Genomic DNA, 14,304 nt, shown 5'->3' with positions numbered 1-14,304 from the left:
AGGCCCTCTATAGGCCCTCTATAGGCCCTCCATAGGCCCTCTATAGGTCCTCTATAGGCCCTCTATAGGCCCTCCATAGGTCCTCTATAGGCCCTCCATAGGCCCTCCATAGGCCCTGTATAGGCCCTCCATAGGCCCTCTATAGGCCCTCCATAGGCCCTCTATAGGCCCTCTATAGGTCCTCTATAGGCCCTCCATAGGCCCTCCATAGGCCCTCTATAGGCCCTCCATAGGCCCTCCATAGGCCCTCCATAGGCCCTCTATAGGCCCTCTATAGGCCCTCTATAGGCCCTCCATAGGCCCTCCATAGGCCCTCTATAGACCCTCCATAGGCCCTCTATAGGCCCTCCATAGGCCCTCCATAGGCCCTCCATAGGTCCTCTATAGGTCCTCTATAGGCCCTCTATAGGCCCTCCATAGGCCCTCTATAGGCCCTCCATAGGCCCTCTATAGGCCCTCCATAGGCCCTCTATAGGCCCTCCATAGGCCCTCTATAGGCCCTCCATAGGCCCTCTATAGGCCCTCTATAGGCCCTCCATAGGCCCTCCATAGGCCCTCTATAGGCCCTCCATAGGCCCTCCATAGGCCCTCTATAGGCCCTCCATAGGCCCTCCATAGGCCCTCTATAGGCCCTCCATAGGCCCTCTATAGGCCCTCTATAGGCCCTCCATAGGCCCTCTATAGGCCCTCCATAGGCCCTCCATAGGCCCTCTATAGGCCCTCTATAGGCCCTCCATAGGTCCTCTATAGGTCCTCCATAGGCCCTCCATAGGTCCTCTATAGGCCCTCCATAGGCCCTCTATAGGCCATCCATAGGCCCTCTATAGGCCCTCCATAGGCCCTCCATAGGCCCTCCATAGGCCCTCTATAGGCCCTCCATAGGCCCTCTATAGGTCCCGCTGTGTAGGGATGGAGAGGCACACACACACACACACACACACACACACACACACACACACACACACACACACACACACACACACACACACACATACACACACACATACACACATACACACACACACATACACACATACACACACACACACACACACACACACACACACACACACACACACACACACACACACACACACACACACACACACACACACACACACACACACAGACAGACACAGACACACAGACACACACAGACACACACACACACACACGATAAATAAGCAGACATATGACCCATGCAGTGTTTTGCGTTTCTGGTAAATAAAACATATTTTGGTCACATTACACATTCTTAGTAGCCATTAGAAAGTCCACTCTTACAGGGTCTGAAGGTCAGGATGGGTATATGCTCTGACTCAGGAGTTTTGTTTAGTAACGGCATGGGAGATGGTGATGATGATTATGAGGATGATGATGATGATGATGATGATGATGATGATGATGATGATGATGATGATGTTTTGTTCCGTTCACTCACAAGCAGCTAAACAGCTGTTGTTATAATGGAAGTTTTTGAGATTAGGCGTCGTTATGGAGGTGATGTTAAGGGAAGGAAAGGCAGATATGGTTAACCAATCCGAGATCAGTATGGGATGTAGGGGCGTGGTCATGACTGCTCTCCAATTAAGCTCAAAGTCTTTCAGAACCAGTTCCAGGAGCCGTTTTTTTAGGAGAAAAAACATGATTACCTTGTGTGAGTTGATGGGTATTGATGAAAAAAAATGTTCAACACGTGGTTTATTCTAACAGAGACACAAGGTAAACAAGCTTGCATTCTGGAGGTGGTTCATGAAGCATCTCTGTGGTTAGCTTGAAACATGTAATCAGAAATAGCATTGACTAAAATAATAGACCGTTAGTGTTGGGTCTGGGCCCTGTAGGCTACTGTTGTCTAAACGGGACCTTCGATGTTCACTGACACGGCGTCTGAGTGAATGAAGTGGAATCCTACTAGAATGAAGTGAGAGAAACTATGTCACAAAATATAAACATCATCATCAACGACATCATCATGACAAATATACTTGGGAAAGAAGAGAAAGTTGCAGGAAACCGTAAACTAATTGATTCAATCGGATTACGTGGTGGTTTTGTTTTTGCATAAACTCAGAGACTCAGAGGCGCTGAATCACCTTCCGCACGGTCTCATGCGTGTGTGTTTGTGTGTTTTACGCAATACTTCTAGCGGGCCTATGTAAGAAAAAAAGGTGACTCAGAATCCCCCCATCAACCCCCCCCCCCCCCGTCCCCGTCCACCCCCGTCCCCGCCCTCGCTGGGCTTTCTCCACTCTGTGCCGTTTGGGATATAGTATTCATGTCAGTATATGTCCACTAGGAGGCACTGCAAAACAGCATCAGTGACACATTCACCGAACACGAAATAGGCCTACCAACTTAGCCCTTGACAATTTCACCTAACCTTTAAAAAAACTGTACGAGTAATATACATTTGAATTTAATCAGAGATGTTTAATACATTATCCAATCACTCAATCAGGAAGGGATCCCGTCATTGCGTACACCAAATGGTAAAGATGTAGGTATAGTCATTATTGTACAGTATCATCATTCATCATTTGTAAGTAATGTGCCTCCTTCCTGGCTTTCAACTTATTGATTATTGCCTGTAATTGTAGTTCCATTATTTCAGTTGAGAATAACTCCTATAGGCCTACTAACAGCTCCAAAAGCCCATAGGTTGTACATATCTCCCTGTATGCAAGTACCACCGTTTGGGACCCTTGTCTAGGATATGAAGGACTTATTTCTTGGCCATCACTTAGTGATGACTGTGTAGTCGACTTGACTTTGTTTTTTGTAACCAGTCCTGCCCCCCCCCCTCCCTACAGTGCAGGTATTCTTTTGGTTTCCTGCTGCCTGATTGGTCCTGACTCATCATATAGGGTCTACCTCGTAGCAGCTGGGCACAGCTCTCACCAAGACACTGAGGTTTTCTTCACGCTCTGCCGTTATCTCAGTCTGACTACGGCACTTTGTCGTAGATAGTAATAAGCTGCCAAGAACATACAAGAACATAAAGGGTTCGTCTGTTTAGGTTCAATGCAATGCAGGTTCAATTCTGTGGTGTTCATATTCATCACAGAGTCAAGCATACACAGCCATGCATGGAGGGTTGTCTATTTTTTGCAACTTGATTTATATATTACAACATATATTCGACATATTGACACTGGTGTAAATTGCACATTTGTTTTAGTAGTTCTGCTTCTGTACACTGGCCTGTGGCATCTCCCGTATGTGTTGGCATGAGGCATTATGGGTGATTTCCATGACGTGTAGCCGCTTTTATTTGTTGACAAAATATCATCATCAGAAACTGTTTAAGGTGGAGACATCTCTGTCAGTTACAACTCCAGACACCACGGTGGTGGTGAGTTATCCCCCCCTTCACTGTAAGCGTCTTTGGGCCATTGAAAAGCGCTATATAAATATAATGAAGTATTATTGTTATTATTATTTACCATGCAGTGATCACAGGGCTCTGCTCATAAGCAAGTTGGACTGATTTCCTCCTTCCTCCAAATGATTAACCCTGGTTTTCATGAACCGGGTTCTTGAAACAACAAATTCTACTTCCTCTTTGAGGTGAGCCCTGACCTAATAATGAATGAATGCTCTCCCCGGCCCGTGGGGCAGGGCTGTGATTACACTGCGTTATTCATTACAAGTTTGTAGTAACCAAGGGCTCAAAAACACGTCTTAACATTGGGGCGTGCAAGGCTCACGTTTCCTATTGTCTCGGATCTCAAGAAATATATATCTATACATTTATAATAATAAAGAAAGAATAACTCCACATCTATTCATCTCACAGTCCGATCTTGCATTAAACGATTAAAGCCCTCGCAAATAATATGAGATTGATGATCAAAATGTTCTGGTTTGAGAGAGACGGTGTTTGGTTTGAGAGAGAGAGAAGCAGCGACAGCCATCAAACAAGGCTCATTCATACGCTACATACATTCCGCATACATGCATGAAACAAAAGATTTCTTATAGCTTAAGTGGAGATGGGTTCGAAAATAAATGGATTGAGGTGTGACCACTGTCAGGGTGAGCAGAGGCCCGATGAGACCTCTCTCGTTCTCTGGGGAGACGTTCAGGAGGACGTCTGCTGTTCAGGTTTGGGGAAGGAGAAACTTTAGTCTCTGGATCTGAGGCATCGTGTCTTAAATCCTGTCCAGGCATGTTCTGCTATGCTGCGCTATAACAAATAAATCAAGCATGCAACGACATTCTCGTTAGTCCAGATTGAAGTACAAATTGTTGTACTTCTGGTCTCACCAGAGGGAGTCTGGTACCATCTAGTTTGGATAAACTAAGATGCCTGCATTGAAAACAATGTTAAATTAAATATGTCTTAATAAAATAGGCCTCTGGCCCAGTCTATGGTCGTCCGCAAATTGTGTCTTCCAAAAAATGTTATATTTCTATATCAGCATTACACTGTGACCAGGGTTTAGACTGTATCAGTACTTAGTGTAAAGAGCCTTGATTGTATTTCCTTAAAAAGGTGAAAGTGAACAGAAAGTGATATAGTGATTTAAACGTTAGTGTGTTCTAACTATAAGCATGGGGGATCTCCTCATTTCACACTCGGTGGTTTAGTTCTTTCATGACTCTATTTGAATGAGTAAGTGGGATAGGGTAAGGGGTGAGGGAGGGTTAGGGTAAGGGGTGAGGGGGGGTTAGGGTAAGGGGTGTGGGGGGGCTAGGGTAAGGGGTGAGGTAGGGTTAGGGTAAGGGGTGAGGTAGGGTTAGGGTAAAGGGGTGAGGGAGGGTTAGGGTAAGGGGGGAGGGAGGGTTAGGGTAAGGGGTGAGGTAGGGTTAGGGTAAGGGGTGTGGGGGGGTTAGGGTAAGGGGTGAGGGGGGGTTAGGGTAAGGGGTGAGGGGGGGTTAGGGTAAGGGGTGAGGGGGGTTAGGGTAAGGGGTGAGGGAGGGTTAGGGTAAGGGGTGAGGGGGGGTTAGGGTAAGGGGTGAGGGGGGGTTAGGGTAAGGGGTGTGGGGGGTTAGGGTAAGGGGTGAGGTAGCGTTAGGGTAAGGGGTGAGGGGGGGTTAGGGTAAGGGGGGAGGGGGGGTTAGGGTAAGGGGTGAGGTAGGGTTAGGGTAAGGGGTGTGGGGGGTTAGGGTAAGGGGTGAGGGGGGGTTAGGGTAAGGGGTGTGGGGGGGTTAGGGTAAGGGGTGTGGGGGAGTTAGGGTAAGGGGTGAGGGAGGGTTAGGGTAAGGGGGGAGGGGGGGTTAGGGGGGGTTAGGGTAAGGGGTGAGGTAGGGTTAGGGTAAGGGGTGAGGGGGGGTTAGGGTAAGGGGGGAGGGGGGGTTAGGGTAAGGGGTGTGGGGGAGTTAGGGTAAGGGGTGAGGTAGGGTTAGGGTAAGGGGTGAGGTAGGGTTAGGGTAAGGGGTGAGGGGGGGTTAGGGTAAGGGGGGAGGGGGGGTTAGGGTAAGGGGTGTGGGGGGTTAGGGTAAGGGGTGAGGTAGCGTTAGGGTAAGGGGTGAGGGGGGGTTAGGGTAAGGGGGGAGGGGGGGTTAGGGTAAGGGGTGAGGTAGGGTTAGGGTAAGGGGTGTGGGGGGTTAGGGTAAGGGGTGAGGGGGGGTTAGGGTAAGGGGTGTGGGGGGGTTAGGGTAAGGGGTGTGGGGGAGTTAGGGTAAGGGGTGAGGGAGGGTTAGGGTAAGGGGGGAGGGGGGGTTAGGGGGGGTTAGGGTAAGGGGTGAGGTAGGGTTAGGGTAAGGGGTGAGGGGGGGTTAGGGTAAGGGGGGAGGGGGGGTTAGGGTAAGGGGTGTGGGGGAGTTAGGGTAAGGGGTGAGGTAGGGTTAGGGTAAGGGGTGAGGTAGGGTTAGGGTAAGGGGTGAGGGGGGGTTAGGGTAAGGGGGGAGGGGGGGTTAGGGTAAGGGGTGAGGTAGGGTTAGGGTAAGGGGTGAGGTAGGGTTAGGGTAAGGGGTGAGGTAGGGTTAGGGTAAGGGGACTCTAAGAGTAACAGATCATGCGGATCAGTCAGCACCTACATGAATGTAGTCGACTGGTTTCTATGTTCATCCTCTGATGCTGACACTGCGGTCTATTTATTCAGTGTACAATAGTGTTGGATATCTCACACAATATGTTGACTGTAAACTAGCATTTGCATAACTAGTTAGCAAAGAGACTTATCAAGGCTTATCAATAGGCTCCCTATCTTCTGTTTCCTCTTTTTCTTTATTCAAATGTTACACTTCAGAGGCTCCAATAACCACCCACTGATAAGCAAATTGTTTCCATAACAACAAAGAGTGAGATGACAGCTTTTTACAAAGTAACGACAGCTCAATGGTAGACATGCCAGGACTTGGTGTCACAGCAGTGCAGTCGGTCTGCGTGCAGGCTGAGACACCCTATTACTAATATGGGAACACTTTGAAGCGAAGGTAGTGTGTGACCAAAGCGTGAACTACAAGGGTTGGGCATCATAGGTCTCCTTTTATACGTACCATCATTACGCATTGCGTGTTTGTGTGTGTATGTGTGTCGGTGGTTGTGTATTAGCAGGTGGGTGTTGGTGATGAGGAGTTGAGGTCGTTAAGGGGAGAGGCCTTCCCTAGAAATAGGAGCAGCTCAGTATCGTCCAGTTTGAGGTGGTGTGTGACATCCACCTAGAGACAATAGATGGGTTCCTCTAATTGTGTTTCCCAGCTGGTAAGGCCGGGTAAGAGACCATAAACCCATATATGGCTCCCCCCGGTTGGATGCGTGCTCCCCCGTTTACACCTCTCGCAGGCCGCCCGTTTGTAAACACTGAGCCCCCGCATGAAGGAGAGGGCCCCGTGCACCCGTGACCTCATCACATTCTCATTCTGTCTGGAATTTGACTACTTTAAGTGCTCTGTCGTAGTTTAATACTTTTTGTTTTGGAAAGAAGCACTTAATGGGCAATCCTAACAATGCTGACCTCAACACATGCTTAAAATAACCCAACACACTGTAGGCCTACTGGCCTAGGTTTTGAATAACTTAACAGTCAGTCAATGAAACTTCGACCTGAACATGAAGGTTGAAGATTAAGGGGGAATTTTTGCTTTTCTCGACTTCCTTATAGCCTCCTCGCACAGCCTTTGTTGGATTCATTATCTTCTTCCTCCTTCCTCAAAGCTCGGGTCTCATCCTCCCTCGGCTCCATGCACTTCAACTGGATGCAATGCGGTTGATTGGAAGGATCAGTGAAATATAGATGGACAGCATTTGTTCTTGTTTTCCCTGCTGTGTGTGTTGCCACCACCCAGCAACAACACAGACAATAACCGCAACCATCCATTGAACAGAAGTACTGAAGATGTTTACAGACACGCACTTTCTAACGGTTGCTCAGCAAAATCCCCCGTGAATGGAAAGTGAAATGAAAAGTAATAACGTGCACAATAAATACAAACGCAATTAAACGATGGAGTTCTGTTGCACAGCCAGGTCCCAGTGGGTGGCGTGCCGCAGAGGGGCTGCGCACTTCTCTGTTCTGCGTGCGTGCCTCTGGTGGCCGTGCTCTCCTCCGACGATCTGCCGGCCGTCACGTAGGTCTATCCCTGCCTTCGGATCACGACTACACTGTGATTCCCGGTCTGGCGAGGGACCGAGTGAGCAATCTCTTGATTTGATCCAGTCCCAATACAGAGCCTGCGACCTGCTCACGCTCATTAGACCCACACAAAGAGAGATGTGTTCCTCCCTCTCTCTCATCTCAAAGCCGGCAGACCTGCGCGCGTCCACACATTGATGCACACTGGGATAATACTTTAACCCACACATCGTGTGTGTGTGTGTGTGTGTGTGTGTGTGTGTGTGTGTGTGTGTGTGTGTGTGTGTGTGTGTGTGTGTGTGTGTGTGTGTGTGTGTGTGTGTGTGTGTGTGTGGTGTTATGGGAAATCCAGGGGCTGTGCTAAAGTGCCAGCCATGTGGGTTTTGAAAAGACTGACTGAAAAAGACTGATATGCAGCCCTTGTGCTGTTGTGAGACCCTTATCTTCATCTAAGCCCTACAATCACCGCTTTAGTTTCACTGACGGTTTGATGATCTGCAGCCTGATCGGAATATATTAGCACAGCAATATTTCCCAGCACCCAAGAGGTGTTCTTGGAAAAATAAGGTAGATGTGGCCAAGGCCATATACAAGAAGGGATTGATATTGTGGCTCTGCTGAGGGATGTTCCAGGGCTGTTAACTGAAGACTGACTCTCTGATGATCGGTGAGCCCCTCTGGTGAGCGGTGAGCCCCTCTGATGATCGGTGAGCCCCTCTGGTGAGCGGTGAGCCCCTCTGCCCACAGTGCTGCTCTGCAATGCTCTCTCCTTCCTCTTCTGCCCTCTCCTCATCCACCCCTCCAGGGTGGCCTTCATTTAACCCCCTGTCTTCACCTCCTTCATCCTCTATCTCACATCATCTTGCTCACCATCTGCTACAAAGACAGACCCCTCTAAACCATTGAAGCGTACAGGTTGACATCAGCCTCTAAACCTGCTTATAGTGCAACATACAATAATACTCTAAAGGGCGGGCCGGATCAGGTTGATATCAGCCTCTAAACCTGCTTATAGTGCAACATACAATAATACTCTGAAGGGCGGGCCGGATCAGGTTGACATCAGCCTCTAAACCTGCTTATAGTGCAACATACAATAATACTCTAAAGGGCGGGCCGGATCAGGTTGATATCAGCCTCTAAACCTGCTTATAGTGCAGCATACATTAATACTCTGAAGTGCCAACCGGATCAGGTTGATATCAGCCTCTAAACCTGCTTATAGTGCAACATACAATAATACTCTAAAGGGCGGGCCGGATCAGGTTGATATCAGCCTCTAAACCTGCTTATAGTGCAACATACAATAATACTCTGAAGTGCCAACCGGATCAGGTTGATATCAGCCTCTAAACCTGCTTATAGTGCAACATACAATAATACTCTGAAGGGCGGGCCGGATCAGGTTGATATCAGCCTCTAAACCTGCTTATAGTGCAACATACAATAATACTCTGAAGGGCGGGCCGGATCAGGTTGATATCAGCCTCTAAACCTGCTTATAGTGCAACATACAATAATACTCTGAAGTGCGGGCCGGATCAAAGGACCTCCCAACGGTTGGCCAGGGTGCAGACAGTATTTAAGACATCGAATCAGGGCTCAAAGTAGAAAAGACACAGAGTCGAAAGTATTTCAGATGGAATGTTCTTTACTGTAAAATGGTCCTTAGAACAGTCATGGAGTTTAACATTTCCAACTTGAATCAATGTATTCAAGTTTAAGTTCTAGTGTATGACTAGTGGGGTTTCAATACAGAGATGAATTAAAAAACTAAACAGACAGACTGAGGAAGTAAAAGTACCAGCAGCGATATAACTTAAAGTAGTTCAGTAAAAATGTCAATGAAGTATCAAGTATAAAACATCAAGTATCAAGGAATGTGAACATCAGTGATATTAGCAGAGGTCAGTTAATCAGGTAGGGCTACCAAAATGACATCTATTAAAAAAAGATTTAAATAACATTTTGCATAAAAAACAAAGTCAAATAAATACATTTGAAGCAATGTAGCAGTAGTTTCCTGGTACATGCTAGTCATTGGCAAACAGAACAAAGGCAGGTTGTCAACTAGAAAGCTGAGATTTAAAAATAAACTATTTTTATATAATTTTTAACATTTTTAAATAAATTACAAACTTTACCATTTTAAGCAGACATATCATCATGTCATATGTTGGAATGGATACAAATCTAGGACCACAAGAATGAATATGGGCCGAGTTTCTATCAGGTAACGTTATCATGAATGTCCCAAACGGGGTTTGTTTTCTCCTGCTTTGGGCTTAAAGAGGGCAATCCTCTTCACGTTACATATTGTGTGTTGATACAACACAGAGGAACTCCTGGCGAACTCCCTCAATAAATAGAGGAACAAGAACTCTTGGCCTTCTCTGGGTTTTCCCTGATAACCTTACGAGCGCAAAAGGTAAACTTCTGCATTTTTGTCTTCCCCTCAATGTAATAAATAGTATTATAAATAAAACAATAAATAAATAAATACATATATATATATATATATATATATATATATATATGAAGTAAATATAACAAAACAGGATAAGATCAATAAATACAAACATAGTTTAGATTGTATGGTGTAGTTGTTTCCAACGACTACAGCTCTGTAGTCCTTTCCTTCAGCATGACGGTGGGGTTGACCTCCCCTGTGCGGGCGTGCTGCGGCCGGCTGGAGTTGATGACCACGGAGCCCGTCTGCTCCAGGTCCGGGATCCGGAAGGAGGCCAGAGGACACGGCCCGCGCACGTTGTTGCAGACCAGCCTCTGCAGGGAGGCGCTGTTGACGATCTCGAAGCCCGCAGTGCCGCCGAAGGTGCTGGGCTTCCAGTACTCCGGAGAGCAGATTGGGTTCCCCAGGAGGCCCTTGAGAGAGTACGGGGCCCCCATCTCCACCATGGTCTCCCCGAAGATGGCGTTGGGCCTGGGCTTCTCCACGAGAAGGCCTGGGTAGAGCTCCACGGCGTCCACGTGTCCATACATCTCCTCCAGCACCGCTGCCATCTCCGTCTCACCTAAGGCAACAAACACAGGAGGAACCGTTAAGGACCGAGCAACGGTAAGTCTCTGGGTCCCTCAAAGCAGCTGCTGAGCGGCTCGCTATTCCAACACCGCCGTGTTTTAGTCTGAAAACCATCTAGAAAGGATGCAACCCAAAATGAAACCCATTGCTCTAGAGTCTGGAACCAATCAAAAGGAAAACAGAGAGTAACATTTGTTATCTACACTTCATTTTTGGGTTGACGTTATCCGCTTGAATCTCAATGTGTACAGTGAGCTGAACGCTGACACTGAAGCCTCTCTGAAGATGTTTGCATTTGTATTGTGACCTCAACAGCGCATTCCTTCCAGTGAAATCTGGGCACTTGTGTCTCACCTGTGAGGTCTTGGAAGGAGCTGTAGGGCTTCATGGAGAAGCGCTTCCGGTAGGCGTTGAGGGACTTATAGCGCATCTTCCTGGCGTTCTCTATCGACTTCATGGCCACGTGCAACAAGGCCCCGGGAACGTTTCGCCCTCCCGCCACCTGGAAAACAACACACATGTCCTCAGATTAGCCACAAGCTTTTAAAGAAACTATTTTAGTACTATTGTTCATAATATTGCTAGTGCTACGATCACTTCCATTGCTCCTGCTCCACTTATAGTAAGAGTCCCCGCTGCTCACCCTTCCAGAAACCTGCTTGGTGAAGGAGTCCACTAGGTTGCCGATGCCATGGTTGGTCACCACAGACGTGTTGAAGACAAACTGCTTGTAGCTGTACACCTGCTCCTCGATGTGGAAGGCCTCGGGCATCAGAGGATGCCAGTGGTACAAGGTGTTGAACTCGGAGGAGATGCGGTTCTGGTACTGGAAGCGCTGGTTGAACAGCAGCTCCGGGTCAAACTTGAGCTTGAAGTTGTATCCGCTCAGGTGCTGCACGTAGTCCTCGATCACGATCTTGATGGTCTCGCCTGCGGGGGGAAGGAGGGCGGGGGGGGGGGGGTGATGTCAAGACAGTCAGGGCCACACTTCAAGCAGATATGAGCCTTTATTAGGAAATACACCATTTCATATTCTGTGATTGAGTCAGGGGAGAGAAAACCTGATTGGTCAATGATAAGCAGGGAGCAGTCACATATCTAAAACGTCTCACACAGTTACAGGCACAGCCAAGCACGCACCCTATATTAGGTGGCTATGGAAACAGATTTTAGCTCTCACATCGCACCTAGAGCCTCTTTAAAACCCGGAGCAGAATTCTTTCATGTCAATTTAAACCTGGAAAATCAAATGACTTCATTGATCTTTTTTGTGCATCTCTGATAGGATGGCCATCTCCAATACCCAACAACACTCACCGATCAGGATGAGCCGCGTGGTCTGGAAGAGCCGCTCGTCGTCCCAGTCCGGGTGCACGCCCCTCAGGACGTCGCACACGCGGTTGTGCTCGCGCAGCCAGAGGGTGGCGTACATGATGAGGCCGGGGACCAGGCCGAAGGCCTCGTGGCCCACAGCCAAGCGCTGCTCCTCGGGAACGTGAGGGGGGTAGTGCATCTCCGCGCCCACACTGGCCACCGTCGGGGGGTACATGTCTCCGTCAATGTCCTGGGAGGGCAGCAGAGGAAGGGGGGTGTTGTGAGTGGGCTTCGTCATGAGGAGGAGGAGGAGAGGAGGAGGAGGAGGAGGAGGAGGAGGAGCAGCAGGAAGAAGAAGAAGAAGAAGAGGAGGAGGAGGAGGAGGAGGAGGAGGAGAGGGGGAGGAGGAGGAGGAGGAGGAGGAGGAGGAGAGGGGGAGGAGGAGGAGGATGTCTATTCAAGGCGTGGCTGGTGTCTGGACCAGGTGTGTTTCTCTTCCCCTACCTGGTACTTCAGCTTGCCGTCCTTGTGCAGCCTGAGCTTGTGTTGTCTCTCGAGGTTGTCGCCGTAGACGTGGTTGAGGTCCACCTAGAGACAGCAGGCGGTTAATCCAGCACTCTTCATGTTGTGTTCTACTGTATTAACGAGTGCTACGCAGAGCTCCTCTGTCTGCCCTCCATGTGTCTGGGAGGAAGTGTCTCCATGTGTCTGGGAGGAAGTGTCTCCATGTCACTGGGAGGAAGTGTCTCCATGTGTCTGAGTCTCTTACCCCGTGGCCCTGAGCCTTGGTGAAGGCCGGCCCCTTCTTCATGTCCGATTTGAAGAACTGGTGTGTGAAGTGCTGGGCGAAGAAGGCGAACATCAGGCTGGAGCCCTGGGGGTCTGGGATGAAGTGCTTCCTGACGAGCAGCTTCTCTGCCAACATCTTGATATCAGGCAGCTCTTTCTTCCCTGTGGAACAATTACGGGTTAAATGATAGCTGGGACAGGTAGAAACCAGGAAGGGGAACGGCTGCCTTTTGTCTGCACTATTCTAAGATTTGGTATCAAGTACATTTTAAGTACACACCTAACTTATGTAATGACCCTAACTTGATGAAAATTAGCTCCTAAAATTTAGAATGTTCAATTTGAAAGTGAAATAGAAATGGTTTAACCGTCCGGTTTCCCGCAGGTCCCTGGTGTGATCTAATGCTATGAAGCCTGATGCTAAAGAATCTGAAAGAACTTGTTTTCAAAAGGTGAGAGGTATCCTTACCCAATACTCCCATAGGGGTTGGGCAATCGTTGGCCACGGGGGGAAGGGTGCGAGTGTAGTAGGAAAGGTTTGAAAATGCTTCCCAATTCTTGTAGCCATAATCTGAATTGTAGGTAGGGGGGCTTGCGATGAGGTGAGAGCGGGCTAGAGAGAGAGAGAGATGAAAAGGTCAATTACTTTTATATTAGGTCATATTCTCAATGGTATTTTTGTTCTTTGCTGAGGCCAATAGAAGGAGTTTTAATTAAACCTACACGTCAGAACATATCGCATGATTGCGTCCCGGAGGACCGACATGTTGTTGACGATGTTCCAGAAGCCCTTGAAGTGAGTGAGAAGATAATGAACGGTGTTCGGCGACGGCTTCAGAGAGATTTTAATCCAGGTGAAGAATTCCGCTGTAGTTGAGGAATATAAATTCATGAATGATAAAAATGAAGTTTGGATAGTGATTTTAATTTAGTTAAATTAACGATCAAAGTTATTTTTTCCCCCCTAAAATATGAATAAGGCTCACGATTTGTGCAGTTCTCTCCATTGAATCCAGTCCGGGTGCAGTCACACTCGTAGCGCTCGGCGCCCATGGCGGTGCACACGCCCCGGTTCTGACAGGGGTCCGAACAACATGGTGTACCTGGTCAAATTGAAGGTATAATTAATTGATATTTTTCAGCAAACTCTTATCTTAAATCGTAATCAGACATAGAATACACAGTGAGTGATAAAAACATAAACAAAGGCCTATAAAATAACTTTTATTTTATAAAAAATAAAAAGAATAACCGAAAAAGAACGACTTACCCCCTTCGCAGAAAAGAAAGCCCAGTGCCAAAACTAGAACCGCAAGTATACTTCGATTCATACTCCAATTACTTTTTTCTCCGTCTCCTCTTGTATCGTCTTGTCTTCTCCTTGACGCCTATAGTGCTGAAGGTAGCTCCACTGGACCGGTGGTATATATAGTCGTATCAGCGCTTACTCCTCCCCGCGCGTCACCCCGCGCGTCACCTGCGTTTTTGTATTTTCCACACTGCAGTAATAGTTGAATGACCACATTTCCCAAACTATTTATACTATGACAAGAAGATCAGGATGATGATATAATAATCAGTTAATTACTTTTAGGCCTACTGATAGTCTGGCGATATGGGGTCTCTACCGGTCTCTAT

General features: G+C 47.9%; 1 protein-coding gene across 1 annotated transcript; it reads right to left on the bottom strand.

Annotated features, from left to right (window-relative positions):
• Window positions 1-9,154: 9,154 nt before the first annotated feature.
• Window positions 9,155-14,052, bottom strand: ptgs2b (prostaglandin-endoperoxide synthase 2b). Its single transcript, XM_030372675.1, has 10 exons — window positions 13,937-14,052; window positions 13,653-13,769; window positions 13,390-13,533; window positions 13,136-13,279; window positions 12,647-12,828; window positions 12,382-12,465; window positions 11,881-12,127; window positions 11,207-11,493; window positions 10,918-11,065; window positions 9,155-10,555 (listed from the first exon to the last, which is right to left on the bottom strand). Exons 1-10 carry the CDS (start codon window positions 13,995-13,997, stop codon window positions 10,140-10,142), a joined length of 1,830 nt encoding a protein of 609 aa, XP_030228535.1. The 5' UTR covers window positions 13,998-14,052; the 3' UTR covers window positions 9,155-10,139.
• Window positions 14,053-14,304: the final 252 nt, after the last annotated feature.

This window comes from Gadus morhua, chromosome 12, assembly GCF_902167405.1.
Source record: "Gadus morhua chromosome 12, gadMor3.0, whole genome shotgun sequence".
In the NCBI taxonomy this organism is placed as follows: domain Eukaryota; kingdom Metazoa; phylum Chordata; class Actinopteri; order Gadiformes; family Gadidae; genus Gadus; species Gadus morhua.
Note: the sequence above shows the minus strand (reverse complement) of the source record. Positions and strands in the feature narration are given on the sequence as shown.